The sequence below is a fragment of the Terrapene carolina genome, unplaced genomic scaffold (assembly GCF_002925995.2).
Source record: "Terrapene carolina triunguis isolate 2854851 unplaced genomic scaffold, T_m_triunguis-2.0 Scaffold58, whole genome shotgun sequence".
Taxonomy (NCBI): Eukaryota; Metazoa; Chordata; order Testudines; family Emydidae; genus Terrapene; species Terrapene triunguis.
Window position 1 is genome coordinate 2,881,884 of NW_020664409.1, and position 20,784 is coordinate 2,902,667.

General features: G+C 39.3%; 1 protein-coding gene across 1 annotated transcript in view; it reads right to left on the reverse strand.

The window, feature by feature from the left end:
• The window catches only part of MAK (male germ cell associated kinase), a 38,931-nt gene extending 18,562 nt beyond the window's left edge, over positions 1-20,369 (reverse strand). The window contains exons 1-9 of the mRNA XM_029913922.1: positions 20,047-20,369; positions 15,920-15,974; positions 14,924-15,045; positions 13,809-13,888; positions 11,435-11,567; positions 11,176-11,347; positions 9,575-9,742; positions 2,900-3,235; positions 484-674 (exon numbers count right to left, since the gene is read on the reverse strand). Of these exons, the coding sequence (XP_029769782.1) occupies positions 484-674; positions 2,900-3,235; positions 9,575-9,742; positions 11,176-11,347; positions 11,435-11,567; positions 13,809-13,888; positions 14,924-15,045; positions 15,920-15,974; positions 20,047-20,147 (1,358 nt within the window). The 5' untranslated portion in view covers positions 20,148-20,369. The remainder of the gene's footprint in view (positions 1-483; positions 675-2,899; positions 3,236-9,574; positions 9,743-11,175; positions 11,348-11,434; positions 11,568-13,808; positions 13,889-14,923; positions 15,046-15,919; positions 15,975-20,046) is intronic.
• Between the last annotated feature and the right edge of the window lie 415 nt (positions 20,370-20,784).

Consider the following 20,784-nt stretch of genomic DNA (forward strand, 5'->3'; position numbering starts at 1 on the left):
ATACCACATTCCTCAACTGAGAGCATAAAAAAAAAAAAGACATTAGGCAATAATGAAGACCTGAGACCAAAATCTTTAAATGTTGCCCAAGTGCTCCCTTTATGGGGCTTCATTACAGGGAGGCTTACTTATGTGAATTAGGCTGTTTGGTTTCTCATTGCCTCCATCAAAGTAAGTACACTTGTTAATAGCCAGTCAGCCTCAAGTATGGTGAGGCATACCTGCAGGGCCAGACATGGCCAAGAGAGGGTGCAGAGGGGCAGCTCACCCCTTTACAGGCTACTTTAAGAGTAAGTTACTACTGAACATTAGTAAGGGTGGCAGAATTTGTGCCTAACTTAGTGGATAAAGAAAATAAAGTTAGTTTAATGTTTCTAGATTTTAATCAAGCATCGAAATATATGAAAACTCACTCTAAAACCCAATTGAAGATAAAATAAAACACGATACAAATCAAGTGTCTTATGAAATTGTGGGACTTACCTAAACAAAAACTCTTTTGTTTTCTTTTCCTTTAACTGTGAAATGCTGGGCTTCTTGGAATATGAAATTCCAAATTCTGTGTCCTCCAAGTCATCCCAACTGTCCATAGTCTTTAACAGAGTCTGACCCCATCGTCTCCTGCAATTTTTAAGACCAACTGCACCATTTTGAAGGCCTGTGATTGCTTGCTTCTGTTTTCAATAGAAAAAAAAGTTTCAATATTCTCTATTCTTATATTTTAAATCTAGTTCATTGCCTGCGTGAATGCACTGAAGTGCTTGGAGAGATTTTTCTCTCCTCATGGTAAGCAATTCAGGCCCTAATCTTGCAGTGGTTCTGAATGTCTGAACAGACATTAGTATCAGTAGGAATTCTGAGTGTGGCTCAATGCAGGATCAGGCCCTAGTTGTCCAAATCTACCTGAAGAAGTCAGTTTAGGGACCATATACTAGTACCAATTTGCTGGGCCTAGTTCACCTCTTTGGTTCCACTGGCTCAAGCCTGCAGAAAGAACCTGGGAGCTGAAAATCTGACAGGAATAGGGGGCAGAGTAATACAAGCCAGTCACATCACCAGCGGTCCAGAGCCAGTTGGCACAACCCTAAAAGTAGATTGGCCTGCCCAGGAGGGAGCAGGACGAGGCCGGCCAAGCCTCTCCCAGGCACCCTCTGCCATAGGGTCTCCTGTGAAGTCCTAACCAGGTTTTAAAGACATTCTCTCCTTCATTCATTTGCAGTTGAGCTGATGGACATTGGCATGATTCTGGAAACCCGCTATTTATAAATACTTCTCATATTAGAGGCCAGTGAATATCATAGGGGGAAATAAAACAAAAAATACTGGATATCTTTTTAATTTCATAAGATTTCTTAATATTCTTGAGAACAGTTTTTATGCTCAAACTCCAGCTTTGGCTTGAACTGTACAGAATTAAAAAGTGTTTAGAAATAAAATGAAGATTTCAAGACCTGGTTTAAAGCTTAGAAGACATGAGTTTTATGGATTTTGTAGGTACTCATTACCTAGCAGGATTATGCTGGCAGACCTCAGTTGGAGAAGTAATGTCACATATAATAGCACTGGAAGGGTGGTCTTAAATAATCTAGTCCAACTCCTGCTTCAAGCAGGAGGAGCACTAACCCTTTCCAAGTGGTTATTTAAACTTTTTTGGTAATGCTTTATATTAATGGTATTTTTTATAAATAATTTATAAAAGGAATGATTACTAGATAATCATATTACAGACATGAGTAGTATGTGTTAATACTGTTGGTACATTCATCTATGATTCCTTCTACTGATGTGCTTTTAAGTCATCATTATAAATAACCTATTACACTGTCCAGAAGTTAATAACTAACCATTATTAAATCATCAATTAATCATTTATTAATCCTTGATAAACCACTTTTAGATGTTCTTGTGACAGATGGACAACATCCTGTAATATCCTGAACAAACCATACAGAATTAAGATTTAATTAATTAATTACATTAAACCTTATTGAATTAGGGATAACACCTTTGAGGTACACCATTAAAAATGCAATTATGTATGTGCCTTCTCTACGAGGGATGGGGGGGTTGCGGATATACTTCCTCCCTCATCAACCTTTTGAAGCTACCTCCTGGAGAGATATGCAAATACTAGTTCAAACTGGATTCTCCAGGGACCAATAGACAAAGAAAGGGTTTTTGAATAAATCGTCTGGTTTTAAACTGGTTCATGGTCTTCTTCCTGCTCCAGCAAATGAACAGGATCCCTGCTCCATGGAATGCCCCAATCCTTAGGGTAGGGTTAGAAGAACTGGGCCTACTGAGGTCTCATAAGGCTGGGTGCTTCTGCTATGCAGAGGCTGGAATGAACTTGTGACCACAAAGGAATCCCTTTGGGTGGGTGGGGGTTGAAGGATGGTTCCTGCCAGAGCCCATGTTAGAGTTGGAATTAATTCTGGTAGCTTATTAGCATGTGTGTAGGTGCTTTTATTGTTTTTAATATATTTTCTCTGTAATGCTTTTTACCTTAATAAAGCAGGCTTGCATAGGAAGTGCTGCATGGTTACATACCTGTAGCAGTTACACCAGTTAACTGTCTCTAAAGAGAAAGCAAGCATGTGTACTTGAGCAACCTATCTGTGCTAAAGGAAGGAAACTGTGCAGTCTGAACATACCCTAGTCAGGAGGGAGAGGGACACATGTCTCCACCAAGAAAGGCAACAGCTGGGGAGCTGGAACCCTAAATTTGGGGGCCCAGGATGGACCACGGAGGGGAAATACAGGTGTAGTTGCCCTGAACTGTGACAGTATTTAATGGAAAATGTGACCCCTTTTAAAAAAAGGTATCTAGTGATTGTACCCCAGCTAACACGGACAAATTATTTCATATATATGCTCTTAACTTTTATTGATAACTTACTGGTGATGAATTTTTATTGATGGCTGGAAGAAGTGGTTGTGGCTGCTGCTGTTGGGGTAGTTGTTGGTTAGTTGTATTCTGTGACAGCTGGATTTGCTGGAGAGGTTGGTGGTTAATCTTTGACGGAAGTTGTGGCTGAGTCTCGTCAAGTGCATCAGGTGAAGACTGAGATTCTGGCTTGGATACAGATTCTAGTTTTGATACAGGTTCTAATTTCGGTAGATTTGGCTTTGGCTCTGTTGGCTGAACAGGTTTAATAACAAATTGTTTCTGTTCCAAATATTGTGGAGGAGGTCCTAAAACTTGGCCAACTTGAAAATAAGGGTATTTCAAAGCCTGAAAAAGAATGTAAAACATATTCAATACATTTCTATAACTAAAATGCAGTAACTTCTTCACCAGAGATGTAAGCAGGTCTCAAGCTTGTTAACAAATTCTACAGTGCAGGTGCAAGATGGATGCAAAATGAACTCACATGTGTAAGTGGAGCGCATGGAATGGTGTACACTTGATATTCAATTCTGTGGTGAGGAAGGAGTAAAATAAGACTGTGGTACTGGGGTGGCATGCAAAAACATGACTGGCAGGTATTGCAGGGTGTGTTTTGGGGGGGGGATGTGATTACAATCTGGTGCTTGTAAATTATGCGAACATGCAGCCTAGAAATACCTTAAAAAGGTGAATGGATGGATAGATAGCTTACAGATAATGGATAGAGGAGATTCCTTGTAAGTTAAGAGCCTTCTTGCCATCCCAGCACACGGGTGGATTCTCTATTGCAATGTTCAATTCACCTTGTTTCCTAGGTTACCAGCACTAATCAGGAACATCCCCAAGGGGGATATTTCTGAATGAGGTTCTCCTCTTACTTAGGTTAGGTAGGCTACAGCTATTGATGTATATGGGAACAGTCTCATGTAGGTGACTTACACACATGCATCATGGCTGCTATTCTGAGTGAGTCTTTGTTCTTTAATTGGTATATGCTAATGAGCAAAGTTTCTCCTGCATTTTCAGTTCACTCTATGCATGTTCACATCCGCAGGTCGCTTGTTTTGTTTTATGTAGTCTACTGTGGCGTACATCCAGAGTACAGTGCTTGCTGTACTCTCATGATGTTCATCTGTAAATGACAGCACCTATTTTCTTGCCCTTGATTGTTCATTTTGCTTTTTTCCATGGCATCCTCATGTCCTCTGCTGGGTGCACAGCAATACTATATGCTCCAAAGGTGTAGTTTCCCAGAGCAGCCCAAAACATTGTTCTGACATCTGAAATCCAGGAGGGATTGTCATTGTCTGAGCCTTAGGGTATGTCTACACTGCCACTGGGAGGTGCGATTCCCAACACTGGGAGACAGATCTGTGCATGCTAAAAATAGCAATGTGGACATTGGCATGGGCAGTGGCTCAGGCTAACTGCCTAAACTCAGCCCCAGGGGGTCAGGCAGACTTGGACTTGGGGGGCTAGCAGGATTAATTTTAACCAACTCCTCTTCAAAGGCAGCATTTAACTTTTAACCAGGTTTTTCTCAGCAGAAGGATTCTTAAGTTTTAAAGTGAACCACTGAAAGAGTAGGAGTGACATCTTTTCTTTTCAGATTATGTGGCCTTGGAATGGTTTCATTGGCTTCTTATTTTTGCGTGTGCGCATTTAACTTTTTAAAGCTTGTCTATCTTCATTTTCTGATGTAGGCAAATCAAGTTATTTTGCCTAAGAATAAACTGCTTCATGCTGAGGTAGTAAAAAGAGCTAAACAGCACCAGCATGCTACAGTTCAAATCACTTATAAATTTCTCTCCCCCACCTACTCCTTCACTCTGCCTATGAGGAAATCTAAGTGTCCATTGGTTTTTTTTTTTTAAATGTGTTTCCAATTAATTTAAATACTATAGCAGACATGTACCAAAAGTTATGAAACTGATGGTTGCTGAAATAAGGATCAGCATTAAGGGACCTGTAAAAATGTGCTGAAATATTGTGTGTGTTAGGGCCAGATTTTGCCTCCCTTACTCATAATTAGTAGTATTTTATTCCCAGAGCCATCTCATTAAAGTTAAAGAGACTTCTCAGAGTAAATTACTATGCATTATGTGCTTGATCCACTTTCATTAAGGTCAATGAAAAGACTTCCATTCACTTCAATGGGAGTTGGACTGAGCTTTACGGACAGGGCTGCCAGAATCTGGCTCTTAGCCTTTGCATATGCATAAACTAGAATGTGAATCTGTAAATGCAATTCAAGTGATTAGATCACTCACTTTACATGAGAAAATGCAGTTTGCATACAACATAATGCATGAAAGAAATACACCATCCTGGCCATGTAAATGTCCTCCTGTCCTACAGGAAAGGAAGTTCTTAATGTTGTTCCATGGCATCCACTCTAATGAACACGAAATCTCCTGAAGGATAGGAAGAATTTTAAAGGGCCAGGACACAAGATGTGAAAAATTTCAGTCTGGGTTAACAGATCTGGATTTGGGTCCTGATTCCAAAACACCTGGATCTAGGGTTTTATTTAAGACCACCTGTAATACTGAAAAACACAGAACCAAAATAATCTTTGATGATCTCAACCCCAGGTAAGTCCATAAAATAGAACTAAGAGTGAATTTGTCCCCATTGTTTGATACTCGTGATGTTACTGAATGGTACCAGGGAAACTCAATCCAGAACAAGCTCTGTGCATACTGTACATCAATAGTCAATTACAATTCAAGACTTTAGGGCTATACATCATGTCCACATGGGTTGAGGCTTGTTCAGTTAACAGATATGAGCATCACTTCATTTAATATTCTAAAGTGAAACTGTCTAAAACAGAGGACTAAAGATCTATTTAAAATATAGCAGATCAACTATTTTATAAGTGTAACAAATTTCTTTCAAACTATTGAAACATAGGGTATTCAATTCAGTACTGTGTACTAGCCATCAGATTAATTTTAAAACTAAACTGTGGTAGTCTGCATGGCTGCCTGATTTTCATATGATTAGATCCCTGAATTTTTGAAAGTCAAATCTGATCAAATGCCTGTTGTCAACTTTTCATATAGATATATATAGATATAGATATATATATTTTTTTTAGGGTAAAGTCAATGTCAAATATTTGCATTGGCAGAAAAGTGGGGGTTTTCCACCCCACCTTTTGAGAGTTATAAACTGCTGGTCTTATCTGGCCTATGACCTGATATCACAGTGACCTACATACCCGGAGACAGCTTGATCACAAGCACTAAAATACAAAATCATACAAAATGAAAATTGCAGCGCTTTGCAGATATGCAATGAACATTCTAAGTACCATCATGGATTTTTAGTAAAAGTTGTAATGTATACAAAACCCACCCCATGAAGCAGCTTCTGGCACTACACTACATAGAACCAAACAATTTTCTATTGTGAATTACAACATTTAAGGAAAACAAGTTCTGCACAAACATTTAACTGATTTTGTTTATAATCCACTTCTCCAAATATCAAGATTCCCTGAAAACACAACTTTAAATTTCTCATCAGGTTAGTTCAGCCATTTTTCCATCCAAGTTGAACTCAATGTACTTATTACATTGGATATTTTGAGTGAGGGTCAATCTGCTCTCCATGGACATTAAAGAACTCTATTGCACTTTCCAAGAAGTAAAGCCCAATGTTATAAACCAAAGTTCCCCCCATGATAGAATATACCCCTATATTCAGATCCTACACACTATTGTAATAATCTTTGTACAAGATATGCCTTGTAAGGTATCATTTGAAAACTCATAATTTTCTGGTCAGTATTGTGCTGGTAAAATGTGTGGCAACATTATATGTAAAGTTATAAGATTTCCTTGTATGATGCCCTGCCCAAGCAGAAGTTAACAAACAAGTCTATCTTAAACAAAGGATGAGTGCTTGCCTTAATTTGCACTTAAGCAGTAAACAGAGTCATCAAGCTGGGAGGGAAACAAAGAAAGATCAAAACCGCATGAGAAAAAGCCAGCGGGGAGCATCCTTGCGCGTCAACTCTTTGTCTTCGAGTTCCCAGCTGCAAATGTTTTTCAAGAGGAGGACTGAAACTATAAAAAGGAGGGATAAACATCCCAAGGCACCCCCTCTATCTCCCTGTCCATTGCATTCACTGCACCTGAAGAGATAAAGGAAGAATTCACTGGACTCTGAGGGAGGGGTACTGACCTAAAGGGTTTGGTCAGTAAGACCGATGAAAGCATGTGGTGAGAAACGTTGCTTGAATCGGATATCGTCTGTTAAGTTAGGTATTAGTAAATGTCTTATCTTTATTTTTCTTGTAACCATTTCTGATTTTTATACCTTAATACTTGGACTCACTTAAAAGCTCTCTTTATTGAATACAAACCTGTTTTATCTAACACAGTGTGTTTAAATTGAAGTGTCTGGGTAACTCTATTTAGAGTGACAAGTTGTGATCATATTATTCTCTTAAATAAATAAGACTTGATTCAATTTTTACTGTCCAGGAGAGGGCTGTATGGTATAAGACATACATTTCCGGGGGGGGGGGGGGCTAAGAATGGGGGGGTGTTGGGGTCACCCTGCAGTATAACCAAGGCTGATGAGAGCCAGAGCATGACCCAAGTGTGGCTTGCAGACTGCAGTTACACACACATACACACACACTCTCAGGGTGTGGCTTGCACGCTGCAAGGCTGTTTGTGAGTGGTCCAGGTGGGAGCTACTTCAGCAAGGCACCCAGCGTTGCAGGCAGGGGGGCTGGGGAAGATAAATACACCCAACTAGAGTAATACAATTCATTTCAGGCAACTATTTCTTATAGTCTATTTTAATTGTGACACAGCTGCTCATTAGTCTGGATTGTACTCTGGTACGTCACACTGCCTCTCCTACTTTTTTTCCTTTTTGCATTGCTCTGGGCACCAGCTTGCTGCCTTTCACCCCAGAGGAGGCTGCATTTGAGCAGGGCAATATGTATGCAAGTAGTAAAATATTTTGAGATCACCCAGGATGAGAAGCACTGTGTATATTTGAAATGTTATTACTAAATCCAGAATGTATTTGATGAGAAAGAGGAGCTCTGGGGAACAGGCTCCCCAGCAGCAGAGAAACTCAGAAGAAATGGCATGTTCACTCTAATAATGATGCCCCACTAACCCCTCAACTCCACCCTTATCCCATCAGCCCTGTTCCCCCCACTGCCCTTTACCCCTTCAGGGTGGCTCCAGCCCAGTGGTGGGGAGCAGTAGCCAGGGCACCAGGCCAGCAGCAGAGCAGTCAGGGTTAGGTGAGGAGGTGGAGTCAGCCACGTTCCAGAACTCTGAGGTGATAGGAAAGCTAGGCCACTCCTTGCAGCTCAAGGAGGAATTTGCAACACTCACTTCTGGTAACAGTATGGCACCCTCATCCCACCCGCTGCCCCAGAGCAGTGCTTCCTATTAGAAGGACAGAGCATTGTGATGTATCATGCTTCAAATGGGCAGAGACAGAATGAATGTCTTGGCTCTGCCCTGCAGGAGGAAGGACACATGAACAGTAGGTGTGGGTGAAGAAAACAGAGGGAGAAGAGTGCATGTGTGATAGGTACATTTCTACAGGGCTCCAACATATAATACCATATGGACTATTGCACATCTGTTTCCATGAGCACACACTAAAGTCTCCTTTATGCACTGCACAGCTGACTCCTTGACAATGCAATTTAGGCTAAACCTAGTTGTTCCTTTTTACAGAAGGGCTGTGTGGCATTGTATGTATGATGTCTACAGTGCTAGAGGTGACACTTGTAATACTAGTTCTTTTTTTAAAGTGGAGAGAGGTGGTTGATTTATTTTGTACCATCAGCTTAGTCACATTTGAGTCACCTGCATTATATCCACATGTGATTAGTTGGATTTTCATCTTGTCCTGCAATATTCCCTTTCTCTGTTGCATTCCCTACTGTAATCCTCTTTTACATCCTATAAGTGTGCTTACATTAACTTTGGCTATCCACAAAAAGGTATCCAATTTAGACACCTTTGGTACTTGGCAGTACACATATTTGGGGTTTTTATGAACTCTTATGGAAAAAGATGTGATAGACCATTGTTGAAGTCCCCACAAAATTTGTCCCTGATTGCTTAGTAAGGGTCACCTCAGATCTACAAATAAAGATATTTAGCTCCTATATAGCACTTTTCACCCATGGATCTCAAAATATTTCACAAGGGAAGGTTTTATCACTATCCCTTTTATAAATGGAGAAAATGAAGCACAGAGAGAAGTAATTTGCTCAAGGTCATACAACAGGTCAGATACCAGGAAAACAACCCAGGTCCTCTGAATCCCAGGTCAGTGATCTGTCCATTAGACCACATTGCTTAGTTCACACTGTTTCACTTGCTGACTGCATTTATTCAAGTCGGGTGTGACAGAGACTGAGTCTCTGATATGAACCCGTGCTGACAGCATCAACAAGACCAAATTACAGAGAGAACAGAACTCAGAGTTTGATATTCGTTGAACCACCCAACTTTGAACATTCGGGCTTCTCTTCTGTCTTCTTTCCACCCACATCTACAAAATAGGAGGCTGACTTTTACTTTTCTACAGTGCTAGGATGATCATTTTGCTAGTGTGTGTAACATTTTAATCTAAAGCACTATATAAATTATTAGCCTTATAATGAATCCATCACTTAGGCAGTCTTACCTGACTTGCTGTAGGTCGTTTCTTTGGATCCCAGTTTAGCATATCAGTCATAAGCTGTATTGCCTCATTGCTGGCATTTGGAATGAGAGTTTTGAGGTGCATAGAGATACATTGTGGGAAGCGGAAATTCATGGCAGACGCAAGCTGGTACCCTTCTGGCCAGTCACTCTGTTAAAAAGTGAAAACAAGATGGCAGAGAGTTAACACACTAACTCTTTGATCGTTTTGGATCAAATTAAAACAGAATTCTAGAACCTGCATACTGAGGAGGGAGGTGCACAGCCCAAGTGATAGAAGCTGGAATCATTAATCTTGTGGAGAGAATCCATAATGCCTTGGCATACCTGCATCTCTTCAGTCTATTAAAAATTCTGCAGGTAAAGTTGTCTTCTTCTGCTGCCACTGCAACCATATTACCCCAATGCCCCCTGAAATCCCTTCACTGGCTTCCTCTCATCTTCAGCATTAAGTTCAGGCTTCTCAGTTTTACCTTCCACCCCTGCTTACATCTCTCTTCTGTTGATTAATCCTACATGTCCTCTGATTCCCATGTACCTTCCCTTTATACCACTGTTTGCTCCTGTCACCTTCTTTCATGTCATCCTCTAGTCTCATTTCCCATGCACCAAGCATCATTCACCTCCTCCTTCAAACCTTCTTTCACGAAGTCTCCACACTGTTGCATCTTCACACCTCCTTCTATTTGAACTGTTGTGCTATGGTTAGTTGTGTCCAAATTGAACAGTATGCTCCTTGGGGTAGAGACTGTCTTTCTATGTGTTGTGTAAAGTGGCACACGCATTTAGCGTGTACTACAAATAATAACCTATGTAGTACTTTTGTAACTCATTGCAGAATCAAGCATTTACGATTTTTGTTTTAAAAAGAACAAAACCTGATTTGTACCTGCAGAAAATAAATGTTTGCATACCCAAATATTTGCCTGCTCAGATATTTACTTGTGCAAGCAATTTCTGTGTGTGCAAAAATGCAAATACATGTGCACATTTTTGTAAGCACTACTCAGCCTATATTTATCAAAACTTGGCCCTTAAATAGCATATGGTGCCTAAAATAATTGAAAGTAATTCTAACACCCTGCAGATTGTGTACATTTTTCCTCCCTTTATGCTATTGCTAACAATATTTTACATGAAAACAGAAGCACTTTATCTTAACAGTTTATGTGTTCCATTGTTTCCTCACAATTCTCTAATTAAGACATCATAATAATTTCCAGAATACTAATTTGGCAATGTTACAATGAAAAAAATATTTTAATGCAAATATCCTTAAAGCCACAGGTGCAACCTCTTTTTTAAAAAACAATTTTTCATTTATCTGGCTTTCATCATGATGTAGATTAAGTGGATATAAAAATCACACATCATATAAAGGGTGTTAATACACAAAGCAGGAATATTATTCTATACGTCAATAAGAACGAAAGTAAAATTTAGAAAGCATTAAGTGTTTGCACAAGCAATTACTACAACAGCAATAGTTTATATGCACCCACTAAAAGCAAGATAGCACTCCATATGATTTATTCATTTTATTCTCATTAATGTACACTACTACAAATCTACAATAGGACTTACCTTCTTTGGAGTCCCTAATACTTGGCAAATTTTGAAGATTTCATCTACTTCGCTTGTCCCTGGGAAAAGAGGTCTCAGCGTGTACAGTTCAGCCATTATGCTACCAACAGCCCATATATCAATAGGAGAGCTATAAACAGAAGATCTCAACAAAACTTCAGGCGCACGGTACCTATAAGAAATAATGGGCCAAATTCAGAAGTGGTGGTACAAAGCGAGGGTAAGTTAAGGTCATATGTTTACTGCATAAATCACTTACCATCTGGTAGAAACATAATCTGTGTATGGTGGTTGAGATCTTAGTTCTCTAGCCAATCCAAAATCAGCTATTTTCACAAGCTCTGGACCCATACAGAGAAGGTTTTCAGGCTTCATATCCCGATGGAAAAAACCTGTGAGTATATACAGAAAAAGACAAATTATGCCATCACTTGTTCAGCAACCAGCTTTGATTTAGCCATACAAAATTCACTTTGGGATTCTCTGGAGACCATAAGCTTTTCTTTCATTCACACACTTTCAACATACGTATGTTATATTATAAAGGAAGGAAACAGTTTTCCTATAATTTAATTGGATTTATTGGTAAATTAATAAGCACAAACTACCTGGTTTTAAAACTCTAAACTTAAAACGAAAACATGCAGCAGCTTTCAGGAAATAGCTGTTTCATTTTGTACTGTGATGGTTTGGCTATCAATGCAATGGTAGTTAATGGAAGTTTGTTTTGTTTAATAATTTTAAATAACTGAAACCAGTTTTAGAAACAGAGCACTTTTTTGTTTCTTCCTCTTTTTATATATATATATAAACAAGAGTCTCTGACATAATTCTTCAGTTAACATTTCTTGTAGGAGTTAGTTTTATTTATCACTATGGGACCAGCTTCCAAACACTGGCTTTTAACAGGACATCCAAATTCTGATTTTAGATGTTCATATCAGCAGTTACGCATATAAAGGTCTGTTTCATGCACCTACATTCTAATTTGAGCATCCAAATACAGGATTTGCAAATTGTATTTAGGTATCCGTGTTTTAAAATTAGGTTGTGTATAGCATGGTTTCTTCCTCTACATGGTCTAATCATCCTTGCTGTTTAATTCAAATATGTTGTTACTTTCTACAAATCTATCTATTGACCCCACTAAGCAATACTGCAATTCAGTATTTACTGAATTTATTGGTTTTCTATGTTCAGCCAAGAAGATATGAGTATCATCATTATCAGGAGACGTTGGAGATGGACTGGCCATCTCCTTCGGATAGAAACTGATTCCATCACCAGAACAGTACTAAGATGGATACCTGAAGGCAAGCGAAAACGAGGCCGCCCGAAAACAACGTGGCAAAGAGCTGTGGAAGCTGAACTGAAAAACCTGGGACACAGCTGGGGAACCACTGAAAGACTTGCCAGAAACAGACAGGAGTGGAGGAGCTTCATCACTGCCCTAAACGCCACAGGCATAATGCGTACTAACTATGTACTGAAAATCTAAAATCACAAGGATTCAGCTCTAATTATGAAGGCAAAAGGTAATTTTGTAAATTTCATCATCTTTCTATGCCCATATATCTAAGATTACAACAACACGTTAACATTTTATAGAAATGAGACTTTTTCACACGTTCTCTACATGTGACTCACTCATCTATTTTATGCGTATAAATAGAAAGTTTGATGACCAGAGAATAATCTACAGTCATAAATCAAAAAGACACAAAACCAATACTTTAGGGATCACTTACAACATTAGTAAGCATAGGAGAGGTTCTTTTTAGTGAAGTACTATATTTAAGAGTCTTATTATGCTTGTGTACAAAAGCTAAGCCAGAGATGACTTGGAATACTATTTTCTTTATTTCATTATCAGTGAACATCTTATTTTCTCTGGCACATTGCAGAGAAAGTGATGAGGGGAGGAAAAAAGTATAAAGATAAAATGAACAGGAGAGTAGGATGATATTTTTTAATATAAAGGGACTTGATACTAGTATATCAGAATGCAGTTTAAAAGATGCTTTGCACACCAGAATAAATTAAGTGCAATATTTGGCTAAATTTGTGTAAGTTCTGAAAGATGCAGTGCACCCACAACTTCTTCAGTAAGCTGCGGCTGCTCATACCTGCTAGATTTCATGCAATAGACACGTTCAGTTTGTATTTTAGTGAACAAATTATTTCAACATTTTTGTAGATATTGCACTACTTTATTTTGATATCTTAAAAGATAGATGAAACTGCAATCTGCAAAGTATCAATTGTCGCCAAACATACCCTCTTGAGAAAAATAAGAAATACACTGTATAGCACAACATGCAACTTTCTTCAGAATCAAAATCATCTTTGATCTAGGGCTGAAACGTACTAAACAGTCTCTAAATAATAATTATTGATGCTTTCAGAAAAGAGAGCCTCTGATTACGGAAGAACCAAATATATTTTAAAAATCCAGACAGCTTTCTTAAGATAGCACATTTTTGAGACTACATATGGCAGCCACATACTTTCTATAATACTATAACTTGATCTGTTTAACCTATAACCCCAGCCATAAAGTTTTTTCTACGATTACTGTGCATTATCTTCTTTCTCAAAAGAGGGCTGCTGTTAAATTCTACAAAGAAACCTACCGTGCTTATGGATAAAAGCTAGCCCTTGTAATATTTGATACATAATGTTTCTGATGACTGACTCAGGGAACAACTTGTTTCTGCAAAGAAACAAATTTACATAAAATATTTAACTATTTCAAGCAATTTTTATAGAGATTTTTTTTCCTGTAATGAACAACATTTTCAGCATTTTACACAATACACTATGACGCAACTGAACCTCAAGGGTGAAAGAACAAAGCAAAATATTTATATTAACAATCAAGGGCTTAATATGGAGTTCCATATTCAAGTAAAACTCTCTCTGATTGCAAAGGGTATTTTGTCTGCAAAAGGATGGAAAGATCAAGTTCCAAGTCTGTATATAAACATGTTGGTCTTCTCTCTCCTTCTCTCCTGCGTACCTACAACCACTCCCCACTGCCCCCACCCTCTGCAAGCCAAACCGAACAATATAGACAGTTGGTGAAATATTAGTCTAGTGGTGGGCAACCTGCGGGCCGCACGTGGCCTGTCAGGATAATCCGCTGGCGGGCCGCAAGACAGTTTGTTTACATTGACCATCTGCAGGCACGGCCGCCCGCAGCTCCCAGTGGCCGCGGTTTGCTGTTCCCAGCCAATGGGGGCTGCGGGAAGCAGCAGCAGCCAGCGCGTCCCTGCAGCCCGCGCCACTTCCCGCAGCTCCCATTGGCCGGGATGGGCAAACTGCAGCCACTGAGAACTGCAGGCGGCTGTGCCTGCGGATGGTCAATGTAAATAAACTGTCTCACGGCCTGCCAGCGGATTACCCTGATGGGCTGCAGGCTGCCTACATTTCGTCCTTCATACATTAAAGGGATTAAGAAAATTGCTTTCACAAATTCCTGCATGGCTACTATACACCCAAGGCATATGATTATATCAGAATTCTTATCTGTTATACCAGCTATACTGGAAGCTGAACAATTCATAATTCTGTCCTCAGATACACAGGCGTAACTTCCGTTGACCTCAGCTTTTATTAATTTGAATCTACTAAGTATGGAATGGGTCTTAAAACTGAAATTTTAACACATTGCTCAAGATATCAATAGAACTCATGAAAAAAATTGCAAACACCAGATTCTACTGTACATTTTACAAATGAAACATACCTGTCCTTCATTAACTGATAGAGATTTTCCTTCATATACTCAAACACAAAATAAAGATGGTCATTTTCTCTGATAACTTCTTTCAGTTTTATCACATTAGCGTGATTCAGCTTCTTAAGAGACTGCAATACAGCAACATGTGTATTCAACTTATGACAGTAATTTTGGTTATCCAACAGAGCTACAGTAGAGCAATGCCTAAAGTTTTGTTAATTCTACATTAGAAATAGTTCTTGGTAGGGTGACCAGATGTCCCGATTTTATAGGGACAGTCCTGATTTTTGGGTCTTTTTCTTATATAGGCTCCTATTACCCCCCACCCCGTCCCAATTTTTCACACGTGCTGTCTGGTCACCCTAGTTCTTGGACAAATGCAGTGTATCTTGTCTATTTTTCTGTACTTCTTCTGAATACCTATTTGCATTCCTCCACATCAGTGTTACGTTTATGAAAAAATAAACCTTCAGGGCCAAATTTTCAAAGAGTATCAAGTTTGTGCATGTGAAACTATTTTCATGCAAAAATCCAATATTTTTCAACCAGGCACTCATTTATCTATAATTTGCATGTAAAAAAGACAATGCCAATCAACAGAAAACTTACAGTAAATGGATATTTTAAGGTTGCTATCAAAATCATGAGCACAACCCAAATTCATTTGCATGCAAGATAAATGAATATGACTTGGATGAAGACAGTAATGGAAGAGCCTTCCATATCATATAAATATCACAAATCACAAGATACAGAATTTTTCAGCTCCACCATTAATCAGTTCACTACACTGCTTCATATAGTGTTTAATTTAAAACATTATGTTACACTGTTGGATGTAAAAACTTCAAAACCAAAACGTCAGGTAGGAGAATAAACTTTCCCTCTAGCTCCTTAATAATCTGGTTTTATATTTAGGACTAACCAAGGTATAAATTTAAACAAGAAGGTAAAGACACAACATTCAGTATACATTAAAAAACATTATGCTCTCAGTTTTACCTTGACTTCTCTCAAATTCATACATTCATCCCAAGAATAGAACTTTCTTTTCATCCTGAAATAAAATCCAGAAAATACAGTTTATTCTAAATGAATAATACATACAAAATATTCTTAGAACCAAGAAAGATCAGGAATGTGTCACTTTTCAGCAGCATAACAATCAAATTCTATTTTCAGTATGTTTCAAACATACTTTACTAAATATTAATAAAATTATTAAATCTAGTTGAATTGCATTGTTTTTAGGTTTGCCACAATTAAACGTAATGTATATTTAACCACACACAGAATTTTTAAACGGTAGCTAGCCACATAGACCAAGGTATCCCCAGGAGTTCTATAGATATCAGCAAGCATTTTACCCCACCTATGTAATTTGACCTATGTCCTTAACTCTGGGAGTCAGCATGACCCAGTAGATAAGACATGGGCCTGGGAATTTGAAGTAGGGGAGGTCACTCAGGCCTTGGCTACACTAGAGCGTTACAGTGCAATAAAGCCTCCCCCAGCGCTGTAACTCACTCCCCGTGCACACTGGCAGAGCACTTACAGCGCTGTATTTCCGTGGCTACAGCGCTGCAGGTACTCCACCTCCCCGAGAGGAATAACAGCTGCTGCGGAGTGGCTGAGACACTGGTGCTCCAGTGTAAACGGGGAGTAACCTTATTACGCAGTGATTGACCTCCAGAAACTCCCCATTATCCTTTTAAGTGAAGGTTCCTCTCCTTGTTTTGTTGTGATGCCTCTCTTCATTTTGTTGTGAACTCCGAGGCTCCAGAAGCTGCTTATCAAAAAAACAAACACAGCTACTGTTTGCTGTGAATGAGTAGAGCCAGGCAGGGGGGCTCCCTTTGGAACGCCCACAGCTAATGTTTGCTTGAAGAGAGAGGCGGTGCGTGGTGGCTGCTTATCTGGTCTGTGAGGAAAAAAACAAACAGCTGCTGTTTGCTTTCAGTGAGTGAGAGAGGGAGGTTGGAACTTGCAAGGCAGGGTGCTGACAGTGTCGACACTCCAAAAACCCACTCTCTCTCCCCCCGCGCTCCCTGTCACACTCCACCCCCCCTTTTGAAAAGCACATTGTAGCCACTTGAATGCTGGGATAGCTGCCCAGAATGCACCGCTCCCAATGCCGCTGCAAATGTGGCCAAGATAGTGCACTGGCAGATATCAGTCTGGACAGACTGCAGCGCTTTCCCTACTCAGCTGTACGAAGACAGGTTTAACTTACAGTGCTGTACAGCTGCAAGTGTAGCCATACCCTCAGGGTATGTTTACACTGCAAGTGAAAGTGCTATTGTAGACATACCCATGCTAGCGACAATCTAGCTAGCGTAGATAACGATAGTGGTGTGCAGACATGGTGATACTGACTTCAGCATGGGCTAGCTGCTTGAGTACAAGCCTGCTGGGGTCTGGGAGCCCGACTACATACTCAGGTTGCTGAAAGTTATGTACAGCCTAGCCCCACTAGAATCCAAACATCAGGCTTCATTTTGCTCTTCCTGAAGTCAAACGCTCACTAACTTATTCATAGATTCTAAGGCCAGAAGGGATCATTGCAATCATCTAGTCTGATCCCCTTTAACACAGGCTATAGAACTTCCCCAAAAAAATTCCTGGGACAGATCTTTTAGAAACACATCCAATCTTGATTTAAAAATTGCCAGTGATGGAGAATCCACCACAACCCTAGGTAAACTGATCCAATGGTTAATTACTCTCACTGTTAAAAATGTATGCCTTACTTCCAGTCTGAATTTGTCTAGCTTCAACTTCCAAACATTGGATCGTGTTATTCCTTCCTTTGTTAGGCTGCAGAGAGTCTATTACTAAATATTTCTTCCCCAGGTAGGTTCTTATAGACTGTAATCAAGTCACTCAATCTTCTCTTTGTTAAGCTAAATAGACAGATTTAAAGAGCTCAATCACTATGACGTGTTTTCTAATCCTTTAATCATTTTCATGGCTCTTCTTTGAGCCCACTCCAATTTATCAACAACCTTCTTGAATTGCAGACACCAGAAATGGAAACAGTATTCCAGCAGCAGGCACACCAGTGCCAAATACAGAGGTAAAATAACCTTCCTACTCCTACTCAAGATTCCCCTGTTTATGCATCTAAGGATCACATTAGCTCTTTTGGACACAGTAGCACACCAGGAACTCATGTTCAGCTGATTATCCACCACATCCCCCAAATTTTTTTTTCCACAGACACTGCTTCCTAGGAGAGAGTCTCCCATCCTATTGGTACAGCCTACAGTCTTTGTTCTTAGATGTATACCTTTACATTTAGCCATATCAAAATGCATATTGTTTGCTTGCGTCCAGTTACCAAGCCTTTGAAAACAAAGCCAAATTCCAAGGGCAGGAGGGAAGAGAGTTGTAACTCTACAGTATGAGGGTTGAATTAAAGCAGGTTGGGAAAGACACCTGCTCAAATGGGCCCACAATGTGTTTCTTCCTTTAGAAACAGAATTGCTTTGGTGTTCATCTTTAACCTGTCAGAAGATCCAAGAAAACCTTAAAGTTACATTTATTATTTAGCTTCCCTGATGACCAGCAGCTATGTTAGAGTGGATTGTGTGGCAAAGCAAACAGGCAGGAATATATTGCTTACAGTAATCTACTACAGCATCTAATGAGACATGAAATGCATCTCTTCTACCATTTCTAAAGTACAAGTAGTGAAAGCAAAATTAAATTTAATGGAGTCAGACCTCATTCTTGCACAACAAATTTAAACCCTTAGGAACAAAGAGACTTCTTGTTCTATAATGGGCTAGAGTAAGGTAATTTCTTTTTAATGTGTATATGGGCAAAGTAGTAATCAATCAGGACACAAGTGTTGCAACAGGGTCTGGGGTATTCCTCTGCAGCTGAAACCCATGGAGGAGCCATGCTGGGGCAGAGCCTAGGGTCAGTGGGAATAGTAACTGTTCTCATATGCTCCCTGGACTAACTGCCCTACATCTTGCACAGATTGGTCAATCACAGAAGTTAGAAACCGAACTCCCCTCCCCTGACAGGAATAATTTGCCCCAAAAGTTCTATATGGGATCATGTCTGGGTCACAAAAAGGTTGCTTTTATAGACTTATTTTATGCCCTTCTGCACAAAACAGAACAGATAGGACCTGAACCTCGTCATAAGAATTTAAGGGTGCCCAGGAGCTAATGGTTTTAAGAAGAGATTTAAAACCGGTCACCTTGCTTATTTACTTACTTAACTAGGTACTTATACATTGCTCATCATTACAGTAACTTACTTACAAATGCTAAAGCATGCATGTAAGGATCTTTCTCTCCATCTGCCAGTTAATAGGTAATATATCTGTTTTTATAGTAGTTAACATACTTATTGCTGGAAGACCATGTGTAAGCAGCATATTTTCCATTTGAATCTGGAGGCTTGTGGCTATTCCAATCTCTTCTGGCCCCGAGTTCCACAGTGACAGGTCAGCTGTCAAGAAAGTTCTTTCACCCACACCTCTCTCAAGTCCCACTCTTGAAGTAAACAGTTCAGTTTTTCCCAGAGGAACATAGCTATCATGGGAATTCAATATGTAAACTTGAGAAGAATTTGGTGGGCACTTTAAAGTATCTCAGAGTACCAAAAAGCATATTGCAGTCACCCTTAAATTTCTGACATACACCACATGCAAGAAATTAGTTACTACGATATTCAGGGCATTATGGTATAACTGTAACAAGTATAACCACTGATCCAGCAGCTTTTCCTAAATTATCAACTGTAGGCCAAATTCTGCCCTTTGACTTCTATTGGGTGAAAAAAATCACACTTATATTACTTTCTTCTAAAGTTACTCCAGGAGAAAAAACACCGATGATTGATTTTTAAATCACATTCTGGTTTTGTTCAGAAGCCATATCCTTGGCTGGTGTAACTCAATTGACTTCCATGGAACCACAATGTTTTACACCAGTTGAGAATGTGGTCTGAGGTCATCAAATCAGACATCTAAAAGAACACACAATTTTGTTTTTTAAGATCTTAGTTTACTTGAAAAAATTATCTTAATTATTTTCTTGCGCATAAATAGCACAGTATAAAGGAGTTACAATCTTAACTATTTAAGAGTACATTTACTCAATATCACATACCTTTTGATAGCCACAAGCTCGCCTGACTCATTGCTCTTTCCCATGAGTACACTGCCATAGGTGCCGTCGCCAAGTTGTTTCATGGTTGTGTAACGGTTCATTTTGTAAGACCTGGATTGCTGAAAGCCTTGAAAACTTTAAATGTCTCCTTTTATTGAGGATTTTTACACCCAATTTTTTTAAAACAAATTTTTGTTTTTCCAGAATGATGTTGTTATATCAATGGATTGTTTGCCATAATTTATTAAGACATTTGGTCTTCTTCCTCAGGATTATAACCACTTTGAGATCCAGAAATAAAGTAACAAGGAAGGGAATAATGCAGCCATTCTTACATACATCCTTCACAAAAAAAAAAGGGGGGAAAAGGTGAATTTTAACATTAATGTATTCTAGGAAAAATACAATACTCATATCTAACGTGAATAAAGAATCTCATATTAATGTTTCCTCTGTATAATGGAACATGTCAGAATGGCCAGGTATTTTTGCCATATGGAATAAAAGATGCAGATCTAAACTGAATATGTTCTACAAGCATCAGGCAACTTGCTACATCCATGTCATTTTTCCTGTAAAATGTGAGAATTCTCTCCATATCACTGAGAGCACCAGGAGCTAACAATCCAGCATTAACAGGACATCCCAGTGTAGGTGTATTCTGGTGTTTAGGAGACATGCCCAACCCTGCAGCTGACTAGTACATACTCCTGTCGGCATGATGTGCTTGCTTGAAAC